Source organism: Anas platyrhynchos, chromosome 9, assembly GCF_047663525.1.
Source record: "Anas platyrhynchos isolate ZD024472 breed Pekin duck chromosome 9, IASCAAS_PekinDuck_T2T, whole genome shotgun sequence".
In the NCBI taxonomy this organism is placed as follows: Eukaryota; Metazoa; Chordata; class Aves; order Anseriformes; family Anatidae; genus Anas; species Anas platyrhynchos.
Window position 1 is genome coordinate 11,465,245 of NC_092595.1, and position 15,253 is coordinate 11,480,497.

The 15,253-nt window shown below is 48.6% G+C and overlaps 1 protein-coding gene across 1 annotated transcript; it reads right to left on the reverse strand.

The window, feature by feature from the left end:
- Positions 1-1,058: 1,058 nt before the first annotated feature.
- CLDN1 (claudin 1) lies at positions 1,059-12,277 on the reverse strand. The gene is made up of 4 exons (XM_013108556.5): positions 11,913-12,277; positions 3,860-4,024; positions 3,552-3,636; positions 1,059-3,098 (listed from the first exon to the last, which is right to left on the reverse strand). The coding sequence occupies exons 1-4, from the start codon at positions 12,133-12,135 to the stop codon at positions 2,936-2,938; spliced, it is 636 nt and encodes a 211-aa protein (XP_012964010.3). The 5' UTR covers positions 12,136-12,277; the 3' UTR covers positions 1,059-2,935.
- Between the last annotated feature and the right edge of the window lie 2,976 nt (positions 12,278-15,253).

A 15,253-nucleotide genomic window follows, 5' to 3' on the forward strand; every position in this document is an offset into this window, starting at 1 on the left:
TCCTTGACTAATTGACAGGTTGGAATAAGAATGACCACAGATCCCAAACTATGCCAGGCAACCAGTCTGCTCCAGGCACTGCAAGCTCACTCAGCCACATGCCTGCCTGTTTTGCTCTGCCAGCTTTACAAGGCCTAATTAGCTCTATTCCTTTTGTTTGTATCACAAAAGCAAATAGCCCTTGGAAAGAGAGGGAACAGAGGAGGCAGCTCCTTGACTGAGTGTAAGAACAGGCTTTAAATAAAGTTTGCCTCTCACCACATGTACTTGAAGTGATGAAAAGGATGAACACAAGAGCCTCAGTGAATGGAAGGGTTTCCAGGCCAGGCAAAAGCAAGCAGGGGGCTCATCCTTGCTGCCCTGGGGATGCATCAGTACAGACTAGAAGAGACCATCCTCAGCTGGAACCACTCTTTTACCTGACCTGCAAAACTTCACATCTGGCCAATCATGCTCCTTATCATAGCTGGGAGAAGCATAATAGCCTGAAGAGGGGTTTTAAAGTAAGACAGAGCCTCCCAGGGCACATCTCTTCATGACCCTGTTAACTCAATTGTCAAGGAATTCCACAGAAAAAAAAACTTCAGAAGTCACATCCAGATCATCTTGTGTGGAAACTGCAGCCTGTACATAGCCTTCCTCAGATAAAGCTAGAAAGCAAAGCACTGCTGCAACACAGAGCAGCCCTCCCAGGAGGGCTGCAGCTCCACACCCCATCCCTTCCCCATTCCTGCAGCTCCCTCTCCCCTCCAAGGGATCCATCTGCCTTCTCCCTGCCCCTTCCTGCTCCACCCAGGGTGCAGCCTGCCTCGCTGAGGAGCAGACCTTCTGGTTCCTGGGCTGCAATCATAGCAGATTACTGGGTGAGTTTGTGCCAGAGGCCACAACTGCCTGACTCACTGAAGAAGATCTGTCCCCACCTACATCTGCTGTAGATACACAGCTGAACAAGCTCCGTCCTGGCAGGCAGGCTCCCAAAAACCCAATTGCCACTCCTGTCTTCCATGTACACTGTCCAAGTTCTGCTCAAAACATAAAAATGAAGCAACGCAGTCTGATTTTCCTTAAAAAAGTTCATTTATTGAAATTGTTTAAACACTTTATACAAGTTCCCAATACAAGCATCTGCTCCCTGGCTCAGGGTTAACGCAAATACACAAGCACAGACCTCAGCAGCTCTGATGCGACCTGAGCTGCCACCCCTTAAGACAAGGTCTCAAGAGGCAGCTCCTGTGCACAGGCAATCAATCCCCCATGGAGAAGTGGAAGCCTCGTGACCCAGCTCAAGTACAGGCCAACATCAGACCAAGCCTGAAGAAAATGCTTTGGTTGGTTTAGTAACTTTGATTTACGTTGCAGAGAGTCAGGTCAAACAGAGGTATAAGGCTTATACGAACCACTAATGCTGTGGTTGTACATGCTCAGCCCTAGAAGCTCTCCCAGTCTACAAAGGAAATCAAGAAACCTGATGCCTCTGAACATGTACACCATCGCAAAGCCTGGTCAGAAGCAACCAGCTTCCTTCCTTAGAAAAATCAAGGTTGAGTTTTGGAGAGCTGGTACCAAACTTCTAGGAATATGAGACTTAATTCCAGCCAGCCTCACTTGTGTTGGTCAGACACTGGTGACAGACTGGGTGTTTCAGAGGAAGGGGTGGGAACCTTTGAGCTGCATTTTTCATGTAACTTCATATGCAATGATGGCTTTATCTTTAAAATGTGTTTCTTCCTCTTTGGTGAGCTTGGATTTAAAAAAAATGCTATAGCCTTTGGGTCAGTTTCCTTGGAATTTGCCTTCATATCACTGAAAATGTTTGCAGGAGTCAAGACAGGGTCAAATGGCAGCACATGAGGTATCTGTGGGGAAACATCAAGGAGTGGCAGTGCATTCTGTTTGGTTTAACATTTTTAGCTGCATAAGGCAAACAGATCAGTAACTTGTAACTGAGCCCAAATGGGAACGACTCAAGGGAATAGGAAAGAGCTTGCTAGAAGGCAACCTGTAACAGACAACGGGATACAGATTCGAACTCAGGTAGGTGTTAGGGTGAGAATATCAGAAACAGCCACTGGCAACGCTCAGTGTCTAAGGAACAGCAGCAACAGCCCCACAGAGACACCAGCGAGAGCAGAGGGAAATGTTTCTCTGCCTCTTCCCTGGCACCAGGGAAACCTGCAGCTGCTTTGGGTGTTTGCTACCTGCTGCAGTTGCAGTGTTGCTGCCGCTGGCCCAGACACAATCAGCTTATCAGATCTTGTCAAGAGTGATGACATACAGTTAAGCCAAGCGGCCTTACGCACTACATCTTGGCCAACAGCACATGCATGGACAACTACGATATTTAGTTTAACTCACAGCAATTTAATTCTCTGACCCTTTGTCATGCCAATCTGCACAGAAAAGAAGGTGCTGAATATGATGCCAATACAAAAAAGTACAAAAACGTTTTAGATCTCTTCAAATATTCCCACATGTAAAGTCATTTCCCCAGATTATGTTTCCCCTCAAGCTATTGGTTTTCTCTTTGTATATATGCTCCTTTAATTTCTACACACACCACACTGGGCTCTAACTTAATGGGGTATGGGACTGAATTGTTACCATCTATTTAAAAAAAACTAAAAAAGCACCAACATCCATCTAAAAACAGTATCATTTTCCCTTTTACTCCCAAATACTAAACTCAACCCAAGCTTGGAGGCTTCATCTTTCAAGTGGCAATACCTACAAACCTAGGCTTAGCCTTCCTCCACAGGCTGGGAGAGAAAGGAAAAGTTATGTCCAGTAGCAAAGATGATTACAAAAATATACACATTTCTGGGAGAAGAGGAAGGCAGAACCTAGAGTCTGAACTCTGCTCAGGACAGCGGCATTGTAGTGTCCTCTCCGAAACGCTTTTCACTACTAGTGCTGGTGGCTCCTCATCCTCATTCCATTATACGTAATCCTTCCCTGTGGAGGGGGCATTTTTGGGGTAGCCTCGGGTGGGTGGATAGGAAGTTTCTCTCCGCGGGCAGGAGCAGCAGAGGAAGGCTCCCCCCAGCATGGCCAGTGAAGCAGCTGCCCAGCCAATGAAGAGGGCTGATCCAAATTCAAATCTGGGGAGAAACAAGGAAAAGTGTTACAAGTAAGGCCAGGCACATCCACACAAAGTAGAAGGCAGCAGAAATCTATACCAAGTGGCTTCCTGCAAGGGTAAGGTTTGAAGCTTCCTGAGACCCCACTGACTCTGAGGCCCAGAGCTTTGCCCATACCACCCAACTAACCAAGCTCTGCAGACTAGGCCTTAAGTGTTTAGTGGAAAAAAAAAAAAAACAAACAAAAAACTATAAGACAGCAATTAAATCTATAGTAATAATGCTGCTTTGAGTGCTGGCTTTAAGAGTCACAGGTGACAAGATCTGCTCCTAATGCTTCTTCTGCACAGTAGGAAGCCAACCCAAGTAGCTCAGGAAGTCCCCTTCTGTGTTTGGAGCCACTGCAACCAGAAACTAAGCCTGGTGAACATTTCTCATGCAGTACAAGTAGTGTTAAATCAAATGAGTCTGTACCTTGTGTTAACAGGCGTGAAAGGGTCATAAAAGGCCCGAGCCACTCTGTTGCCATACCACGATGTGGCCACCAATGCTGACAAACCTGCATGTGAAGGGAACACAATACCATGCCTTATTATTAGGAATAGAGTAAATCAACAAAATCACTACAAAAAGCAAGCACGTAGCAGAACCAACATCTGAATGACACTGATATGCTGCTACTCTGAGGAAATGCAAGCCTTCCCCTGCACTCACATCCTATGCAGTACAAGTCATTTAGGTACTGGCAAATTTTAATGTTAACACATTTGTAAGTTACCAACCTGCAATTATGAAGATGACCCCACCAAAGACAGCCATCCGCATCTTCTTCACCTGGTCATCTTCCATGCACTTCATGCATTTCATGCCAGTCACGGCAACAAATACACCAACGAGGCCCAGGAGTATCGCAGCCACCATCAAAGCTCGTGTGGCCTGCAGACTGCCTAGAAGACAAGACATCAGGACTTGAGTTACCACAAAAACTCAAGGTACAAATAGGAAATTCAAATCCCTGGGTTCAGCAATCACATCTCAAAACACCGTAATGTGTTGTACAGGATACAGCCAGATTTCTTTATAGCTTTAAGCTCCAGGACTGTCATGCATGAGGATCAGAGGACTTTCAACCTCTTCCAAAAATGCATGGCAAACAAGGGCATGCAGCTCTTTGCAGGAAATGACCTGGGAATTGCCTTCAGACATCTTTTGTTCCCTGGTCATTTGAATCCCAATTGGAAGGACATATCTGTTTATCAAAAGGAGTATTCAGATTTAGGTTCCACCTTGACAAAGCATTTAAGCATGTTTTAATATGAATAGTACCATACATATGAATAGTCCCACAGCAGGCCACAAACACCCTTTATTGCTCAACACTTCCAAAACCTGTCTTTTATACAAATACCTCAGTGCTGATTTAGATATTTTCATTTAGTCTTCTGTAGGAGCCCCAGAGGGTTTTAAAAAGTCACAACTGCAAAAGAAACAGGATTTTCCCAGCCAAATTAAAAACTTTTTGCCTGAAATATTTAACTTAAACACAGATAAACAAATGTTTTAAGAGCCTCTTGTGTTTTTTGAAGAATTGGATCAAGGGATGGTGCCTTCCCACAGGCAAAGGTTGTCTTAACCCGGGTTCTCAGCAGACAGACTCAATATACTTCCTTATCCAGGATTTGGCTTTATATTAACTCACCACGCTACCCCGATGTACAATAGCTACTGAATTCAGATTTTCTTGATAACAAAGGAAAAACAATGACAGAAATTAAGCCATTACTGATAAAAACTTTCAGGTGACAAAACACTGTCAGGAAGAGTAAATAGCAGTGAAATGAGCCTGAGCTTTATTGCCTGGCAAATCAGGCTTGTTTGAACAGCACACATTTTAATATGCAGTCCTATAAAGACGTGTGAACAAACAGGACTGGATAATGACGGGAACAAGCTCCCAGGAGCATGCCGTGACCAAGGCAGAAGTGTCCCCTGACGGAGAAGATTATCTAGCACTAAGTGTGACATGCATAGCCTTAGCAAAGTATTGCCAGAATCTACTCCCCAGTCTGAAGCTCAAATTCTGTAGACCTGTGTGTACTTGGAGCTTGAACAACAGCAGTTGCTACCTGACTATGCTTTGCAGGAAAATTCTTCTGAAGCACAACAGCCTACTGACCTCTAGTTCTGCTTTAAACTAAATCTGCACTAGCAGCTAGGCACAACAACTGCATTGTTCTACTAGTTCATTTAAAAAAAAAAAAAAGAACAATAATAGAGTAAAAAGGCATTATTTGGAGCAATTAGGAAGTGACACACTTTCTTAAGAAGAGTCTTGGCTTTCTTAGGAAATATCCCACAATCAGCTCAGCCAATTGACATCTCACTTCCTTCAAAGGGGAAGGGTGATACACCTCTGCACCACCCAGCTGTTAGTCAAAGCCCATCTACTGCTTCGATTGCAGAAACCCATTTACAAAGCCATTTGTCACAAGTCACAGCAGCAGTATCCAAACACATTCTTGAACAGATTGCCATCCCCGATGCTGGGAGAGCAGACTAAAACTTCTAGCTTACAGAATTTATGCCAGTTATTCAGAAGTGCTTCTGCTGGTGGGTCACCACCTACTGCCATACATTTAAGGCTAAACTACATTACAGCAGCAGCTCTGGAGAGGCTGATGGCTGAAGACATCAGCTCATCCTTTGCATGGGAAAGTACACATCCTGCAGAGTATGAAATTGTTTCAAGTCTGCAGTAAACCAAGCTTAGTCTTTCTGCAAAAGTTACTCTTCCAAATCTTTTAGTTTCCATGAAGCTAAAAAGCTACAGAATGTTATCTTAAAAGCAACTACAAAATTAACCAAGAGAGAGATCTCCCACCTTCAAACATGAGACAAAGAAGTTTAAGCGTGGCTTCATAGTAAGATGTTTGAGAAATTTATATGACCTCAGGAGTCCTACCTATGAAATCAGCTCAAACATTAAATATGCAAGTATTAACTGGATGCATGCCATGACAGCTCTGCAGAAGCAGTTGAACAATAACAATGAAAAAAAAAATCATCTTCCTTGAGGTAAGAAAACAGATTGTGAGCTTTTCCCAGAGCCACCCTCTTCCAGCATGGGACCCTGTAGGAACATCCTTGGTGCTCCTCACCCCCCAGTACACAAACCCTTCCCTTATCCATGGAAGAGAACAGCGGCATTTAGAAAACTTGCAGCATTAGCAGAACAGACTGTCCCACTATCTCAAGAAGTTTTAAATGTGACACCACTATTAGCCATCCGCCCTCCTCTTCCCCCAGACTGGCTGCCCTGTGCCCTGGGAGGCAGCATGTTTGCCTGTGGTTAATGATAAAACAACTGATTAGTTATTTATTCATTTACAACTGCATTAATGGAAGCTGCAAATATAGAGGATGAGGGAAGTAGTTTAGTATTACAGCACCATGTGAGCAACAAAGCAAAAATCCCCAGATTACACAAACATGCAGAATTGTCTTAGGCTGCTAAACTGGACATCACAGCAACAGCAGGCAGAAGTACTCTACAGCAATTTAAACTTATAACTATATTCTATTAGAGAAAAACAGATTTTCCTCTGCATTCCTGGCTGCAGCAGCCACCTGAGGAGCAGGACCCAGTGCTGCCATGCAGAGCCTCCCACACCAGACCAAGGCTGCCGCAAAGCCCAGGCTCCAAGGCCCTTGGGACACAGAACAGCCCTGCATCACGCTGGACAAACTGGCTGGACACCTACCAACAGATGTCAACAGTGTTTTGTCAATATTACCCACTATTTACTTAGAAGCCAAGCCTTTTTATTGCTAGTTAGCTGAGACCCGGCCTGAAAATGCCTGTAGCAAGAAAGCAGTTAAGTAAAGAGTCTTGAAACTACTGAGAAAGGTTAATAGCAAACACGAATCCTGCAGGCCATTATAAAATACCATACAAGTCCTTGTAGGTGACATAGCAGCTCTCACTAGTTCCACACAGTGAAACCAACATTTTTAAAATTTGCTAACGAACCTGCTCTGACTTTGGGGATTTGGACACAAACTACATGATGCAGTTTTATCTGAAGCCTAAATAAGATTCCCACTGTCATTACCAGACAATGAAGCAACCGTTTAGTTACAGAAGAGAACTTTATCACCACAAGTTTGGGCTATTTTTGTCATCACATTTCCTTATTTATTCTATCAACTACATGACAGAAAAAAAAAACAATTGGCAAAGTGCCACTGCATTTTTGTAATGCCTATTTGTAATGCAAAATTGCTGTAATGGCTCTGTGTGGAGATTGTTTTCTGATAAGAATGCTCATTGACTGTCTCATTTGCATATTTTATATGGACTTTTCCTTCCTTTCCTATGGGCCTCCATGCAAAGTGATGACAGAAGACAGGTGAAGCATGGATGCTGTACAGCTCCCGCTAATGTGTGTGTGGCAAGTTCCCTGGAGTTACAGGCATCCCCATAGCACAAGGAGCATGTTATACCATCCACCTTGAAGAAAAGTCAGCAGCCTTCAAAGCCTTCCCACTGGGGTTTCATCAGAAAAGCTTAATCTCATTGAAGGAGCAGATCTGAGATCCTGCTGCTCTGCCATAACAGTGTATAAGCACAACTTCTGGGAGGCAGGCAAGGGACTGAAGGTCTGAGCAAGCAGTAAGAGCTTCAGAGGCAATTAGCAAGGCTGACACACTGCAACAGTTCTGGATGGACCTAAAAGCCTGCTGATCGCTTGCAGGTGTTATAAATTTCAAACCCATTACCAGCCCCTGCAAAGACCCAGCACACCCCTCACTGTCAGATATCCCAGCCTGGACTCCTCCAAAGCAGCTCCCCACAAGCCTAAGAGACCACACAAGAGAATCTAGGCAGGATGCAGACTCAAGCAGGGCATGGGAAGGCTGGAGAGCCCCCACTGCACATCCAGAGCAACAAAAACACGTTCAGCAAGCAATAGTGGCCTTGTACTCTGCCTGCCCCAAAGCAAGCATGGTTCAGTGCCCTCCTAGAGTCACTCAAACAGCAGAGAAAGCTTATGAGTGAGGCAACACAGCACCACCATTTCCAGATTAGTGGTCAGAGGAGACCTGGGCAGTCTGTTTTTCTACAAAACCTGGAAATTCCCTTGCTGAGAGATTTAGTGAGGGACTAACACGAACCACAAAAGCTGCTTAGCAGAAGCTGCTTGTAGAGCAATAAAGCCAGTGTATTGCAACAGACTCCTGTCCCCTCTACAGAGGCAACACTGCACCGAACAGGAACAGCCTCGGTGGCATTCCAAGTAACCCTCTACCTTGTCAAAGCACAGCACAAATGAGACTGCTTTATCACTCGATCACAATTTTTCATGAGGCAGGGAACAGGGATTGAGAAACACTGGAGCAAATTAACCCTTAACCCACATGAAAGCACACATACTATCAGGTTCTACCTGCTTACTCCAGATGAAGGGGGGGTGACAAGTGATTAGGACACATTTGTCCCTCCTGATAACTGAAAGACCAACCTGCCAACTCCCCCACCATCACAAACAGCAACCTGAGGATGAACCTTCCTCCCTCCCCCTCAGCTCCCCCATCCTTTCCCCAACTCCTGGAACAGGCTCAGCCAGGGTGGTAAAAATGTAGGAGGGAAGATTTCATATTTCCATGATGTTGTTTGACCCAGAGGGCATCCAAACCCTTGTTTATTTTCCAAGCTAGGGCACAAAGACTCATTGTGGATGTACTAGGTTTGGTGATGAAGTAGTAGATGAGTCTCAGCTTGTTCCAAGCACGGAACATCTCCAACCAACACCATCAAACAGGGCGATGAGTGTCTGCAGGTGAAACAGCCTAAACAGAACCCTGAACAACCCCTGCTTTGAACACAAGTGAATGGTCAGACAGATGGTGCTGAGACCTTCCAAAAGACAGACACCAGGAGCCCCTGACCCTCCTGGCCGGTCCCATTCCCGAGACTCTGGAGGAGCACAAAGCTGAGCTAGCTCCATGGACGATGCTGGAGGGCTACAAGAACAATGCTGAGGCTGGGCAACAAAGCCTGGTTGCAAGGGTGGCTTTTGTGCCTCTATGCCTGCATGTGGCCACGCTTTTTTCCCCCAAGCCAGCAAAACACAGCTTGAATAGGAGCACGTCCCAGCCTGACATAAGCCCTCAGCTGAATGCAGCTGTGGGAGAAGAGCCAGCATGGGTGCACTCCAGCAGCATGGTCACACAGGGAGCCAAAGGTCCCTCAGGTGGCTAACGGTGCCTCTCAACCTTGTGCCAACCCCATCTCGGACAAGCAGCATCAGCCCAAGCCAAGATGGATGTATCTAACAAAGTCACAATAGATAATAAATATCCAAGAGCTCACTGGCAAAGTTTTTCACCATTCCCATGGCCATGAATTACTGCAGGTGAGGAGACTCAGCCCTTTCTATGGGGATTGAATCATTGCAGGATCTGTGTGCACCTCTCCTATCTCTGCACAAGGCTCTGACACCTGGCTCAGGGCACGTGAAGACCTGGGAGAAAGGCACAGCCAGGGAGAAGTTTCCCTGCCCTTGTAGCTGTACCAACACAACCTAAACCAAAGCAGTAAGGGAGCTCTTACAGGGCACGGCTGCTGAATTGGGTGAAAGCTGGGGGGTGTCACACCTCCAGCCAAAACAGCATTACTGTCACTGCTCAAGCCTTTGTGGCTCCACAAAGACCTTGAGGGGAGGACAGGCTGGGAAAACAGCAGAGGTGTATATCAGGAGGCATGAGTGCCTTGAATTGGAAAGAGCACAGCCTGATGAAGCAGGGGTGCCAAAAGCAAAAGGAGCATTTAAAAACTTTTGCTGACTTTCCCAAGCAAGCATCCCCTGCTACTTCCATATTTCTTCTGGGAATTTTCAGCCCCCTGTAGGGCCTAGGGCTCCATAAGGGGATAAAAGGCCATTAACAGCTCAGCCTCAGTCCCCAGCACCTCACACCTCCCTTGTAGCCTTGGAGGAGCCTTCATTGTCCGCAGAACAAAGGTGAAGGGAGCAGCTGCTATTGAGCACTCAGCCCTCAATGGGGCAGGTCTGGAGGTCCTCAGGCAGGTTTTCGGGAGCCGGGCAAGGCTTGGGTCTGGTTCTACAGGCAGGTTTCATTTACAGCACAATGGGCTGCAGCCACAGCCCCCCAGGCGAGTTTACCTTTCGCAACTGATCCAGGGGGTGGCTGGAGATTCCTCAGCCCTGCTGGCATCTTGGCCCCCCACCCCTAGGGAGAGATAAAAGGCTGGAAGCTGAGCTTACACATAATTACCACTCCACCACCCCAGAGCCTGTGCTCAGCCCAGCCCTGATTATCCACAGCCCCGCACCCTGTCGGTGTGAAATGGGCGCACCGAGCTCCCGAGGGAGTAATTTGCACCTCCAGCCGCTGCTGCAGGGCCCACGGGGGTTGAACGGGAGGGACCGATGTGGGATAGCAGTGCAGGTGGGGCCAGGGTGTCAGCTCCACTCTAACACTGGGAAAGGAAAGGCTGGTGACAATCGGCCTTGGGGACACTCCCAATGGTCCCTCTGCGGCGTATGCGAAACTGCATGCTCGTTCCTTTGGGAAAGAAGGTGACCAAGCTGATAATTACTATTTTATTAATTAGGGAGGGAGAAGGCTGATGTTCCAGGACACACTGACCTCACTGGTGTGTCCTTACTGGACAGGGAATGAAGGGAGGGAGATTGGTAAAGGACTTATCTTTTTTTTTAACCCTTTTGTAAGTTATGGTGTGAGCAAGTGCTGTAGCACTGCAAGTGCTGGAGCCAGCCGAGATGGGGGCAGCTCAGTGCAGACCCCCAGGTATTGCCCCAACAGCAGGGCGCTGCTCCTGTTTCACCACCTCTGGATGGGAGCAGAGCCTCTGCGATCACCTGAGTGGGCCAACCTGCCTAAAATGTGCCGGGCTGGAGCCCAGCTCACCTGCCAGCCCTTTGCTTGAAGAAATAATAATAATAAAAGAAATATCACAGGAGTAGAAGTGGCTTTCCCAGAGAACAAAATTATTCCGTACAGGAGTGCAGCAAAACCTAACAGTCAAACGCCAAAAAAAAAATAAAAAAATACAAAATTTAAAAATAAAATTAAAAAAAAAAAAATAAAAGGATCCGTGCCGAAAAGACAACTTCAGCGCTGTTTTCTCGAGCTTTGCTCGCTGCTGAGCCATACCTGAACAAAGACAGCCCCTGCCTGAGTGCCTTCCTAAAGCTCTTGCAGTCACGACGCTTCCCCAGACACGCGTGGAGGACCCGATATCCCCCCCCCAACACTTCCCCGAAGTTTTTTGGGGGGCTGCGGGACGGCCCCGGCTCCCCCCCAGGTGCTTTCCCCACCGGTGCCGGGCGCTGTGGAGCCCCGACGGGGAGGGCAGCGGGGATGGAGGGGTTCCTCGGCGGGCTGGGACACCCCCAATCCCAACCGTCACCCCGCCCAAGGGACAGGTGGGGATGTGGGGGGACTTCAACAGGGCAGAGACACCTTGAGACCAGTCCCCGGTCGAGAACCGGCGGCAACAGGAGCCGAAGGGGCGAATCTGACGGCACCCCACAGGGGGGGGGCAGAGGGTGGGGGCACCCGACGGGACTGGGGTCCCCGGTCCCACCGCTTCAACTCGAGCCTCGACAAAACCAGCAAGGGCTTAAAGTGGGGAAAAACGACCTGATGGGACCGGCACCCTCATCCCCTACCGGAGGGGCATGGGGGTACCGGGGGTTACCCCGACGGGACGGGCACCCCGCGGCTCCTAAACACCAAAACCCCGACGGGACGCGGCCGAGCAGCCCCCGTACCCCCGCCCCGACTTACTCTCCAGCTTGAGCAGCGAGTCGTACACCTTGCACTGGATCTGCCCCGTGCTCTGCATGGCGCACGACATCCACAGCCCCTCGTAGAGCGCCTGGGCCGTCACGATATTGTCCCCCGCGTAGGATGCCATCTTCCACTGGGGCATGGCGGTGCTGATGATGATGCCGATCCAGCCCAGGAAAGCCAGCACGAAGCCCAGGAGCTGCAGACCCCCGCTGGCCATGTCTACGCGGGGCTGCTCCGCACCTGCGGAGGGTGACAGCGGAGGGGGGGGGGACACACACACAGGAGAGCGCAGCCGGCTCCGCGCAGCGCACTGGCACCCGCGCAGCGCCCCGCGCAACTTTTAAAGCCACGCAAAAAGCGCCCCCTGGCGGCCCCGCCCCGGCCCGGCGTGGGACACCTCGGCCACCCCTCCCCACCCCCCCCAGGGGTGCGCTGGTTGTGTTTGTGGGGGTCCCCGTCGCTTACTGCTGGGGGTCCCTGTGGGGTGAAGCCGCCTCCGGTGCCCTCCACAGTCGGGTGGTTTTGGTGGAGAATGGGGCAGGGGGAGGTGGGCTGTGCGGCTCGCCCCACTCGTGTCCCATCCCTGTGACACCCCAGTGCTGCCAGCGTGATGTAAGGGTGGGGGGAATTTCCCACCGGGGTCACAGCACGCGTGGGAATAAACTGCTGTAGGGGAAGCACTGGAAATTCTCTGATTTTAAAGGGTTTTCCAGGAGGCAACTGACCAAACCCTTGTCATCTGGGTACAAATGCTGCCAAGACCCTCAACCCAAAGTTTAGGATCTGCCATCTCAGTGGGGACCATGTGCTGTGCCTCTTGGCATTACTGGGTCTCTCCTAAAGCAGAAATTTCACTTTTTGAACGCCTCAGTGAGCCCAGTGGCTTAAAAAGGTTTATTGAACAAGGGGATTACAGACCAGGAAGGAGTGTCCTCTTTCTCAAGCATGTATTTGTCTGGCTGCTAGAGTTTCCCTTTCTCCTACATGAGTATTTGAATATGATCGCTCCGTACTCGGAACAGGTGGGGTGAGGAAATAGTGTCTCCTTCGGAGAGGAGCACATGGCGGGGCTGGGTGGTGCTGCCTGCCTTTAACCCTGGGCTGGACGGAGGGCCCGTTCAGCCTGGACCTGCTGTAATTCGGGGCTGTGAAATAAACAGGTGATAATTACCGATAAAGGTCCCTGCTGGAGGTGGGGATGGGGTTGTATTGTTTTGACACCGTGGTTTTAGTGCGTTCTGATGACTTAGGAGATTTTGCTGGAGCTGCTTCCTGGGGTTTGCAAACAGACAAACAAACAGGCTCGTGATTACCTGACCAGTACTGCGCAACGACGGGGGGGTCAAAGGGGAGAAAAGCTACTGCAATCTGACCGCACCGGGCAGGGACAAAGCCAGGCTGGCTTGCTCTCAAAGCACTTGCAGCTGCCGGTCCCCGGCTTCCACGCAGCAGCAGCACTGCTGTGATGAAATCGAGCCTCGTTACTCGGTAGCAAACTTTTCCAGTCCTGTCGTTTTTCACTCGCAAAGGAATTAGGCAGCTGTGAATCTGTAGCTGAAGGAATGATGTTTTTCTGGGTCTCCGTGGGCCCCGGTTTTGTAGGTATGGGAGTGAAGAAGAGGGAAGCAGCAAAGTTTTCTTTGGCAAAGAAGAGAGAACAAAGTAGCTGCATCACTCCGCACGTTCATCAAAACCCTGCTACGTGGAGCAGAAAACCCAGGGTGGTGCTGGCTCGTGGAGCTGCTCCCTGGGAGAAGCAGCCCCTTGCCTGATGAAGAGTCACAGCAGAAACCCACGCTACCCTGAGGAGAGCAGGGTTACAAGTGTCTGGACCTGATCATTGATGTCTGGGTAGTCATATCAGCCTGATAACGTCCGTCTACAAAGGAGTGTTCAGTGCTCCTGGGTGCTTCACGGCCCTGAACTGACTCACCCCTCTCCTGACCATCCTGCCACCTCCCTGCTGACTCCTACAGCACGAGGGCAGTTCTGGACAGGGAGATAAGTTCCAGAGATGCTTTAAACAGCTTAAGAACCTTTGGCTACAGGCTCCAAGCAGCTGGTAGGAAGTTTTGTGGGGGAAGGACTTGGAGTTTCTATTGGAGCTTATAGGAACACAAGGGGAGGATTCCTGGGTGGCAACAATCAGCCTGCACTTGCACCAGGAGGGACAGTGTGCATACAGGCATGGGCTTCATCAGGTAGCACTCTGACCGTGCTGCTGCCTCCTTGAAGGACTGCAATCTGTGCCCACCCTGTGCTTGGGAAAAGCTGGGCTCAGTGTGTGTCCTGATGGTACTTTTGGGTCACTTTGTGCCAAACCTGCTTGTAGCATGAGCCTGACTGCTTGGACGTACAGTAGGACACCATGAGTCCTCATTCTTTTCCCCTTCCAGAAGCCCACAGAGCTTAGATTGAAGACAGCTTTACTCTGCGAAGGGGGGCTGTGGGTGTTAGAGCCTGCAGCTGCCTGGAGGTGGATGCCTGAGGGGCTGTGCCATTGCACCTCCATCCCCAACAGGTGCTGCACTGGACAGTGCTACTGGGTGAATGCATGACAGAGTTGGGTCAAAAAAAAGCTGACGTAAAGCCATGCTGAGGTATAGCCATGTGTGCTTGGCCTCCTGATTTACAGTTTGCTTTCCAGGGTCAATCTGAAGTTGATACTTCTTAGTCACATTTCATGAAGGATTTCAAAACCCAGCAACTCTTTCTGTGGACATCACAAGGAATTTACAGATCAAGATAAAGCATTGAAACTGTGCATTTCCCCTTCATCACTCATCAGTGTTCTCAGCACTCTGGAATTTGCTGAGAATTTTACAGCATTGCTAAAATCATCAGGTCTTCTCTACTGGCCCTCCTTTCTTTGTTTGAGGCATTAAATATCTTCTTTCTTCCTTTTCTTCAAATGATTTTCCGCAGTGGTTCAATGGGCAAAATATACATCCTCTTTACTCAGTAGTCACTGTCTTTCCTCCTCTGCCTAAGATTATTTTTTTTTTCACTGAAAGTCCCTAAGAGTTTTCACATGCTAGCACCATTTTTTTTTCTACCTGGCTTCTAAGGAAATACCATGCCTTCACATCCTTAATCTCAGCTGAAATACCTGGTTTTATCCAAGATGTTGCAATATCCTCTGTATTCTCTCGGCAAGAGGTATTTCTGCACTGACGGTCTTTAGTGACTGATCTTTTCTTAGATAAACAGGTGAGTCTTCATTCTTTACAAAAGCAGCATCAAGTGAGAAGATGCTAAGGTGCATGTATATAGCTACTGAGATCCAACTGCAAAGTTTTAGTCTGCGAGTAGACAGACTGCACTAATTGTTCGTA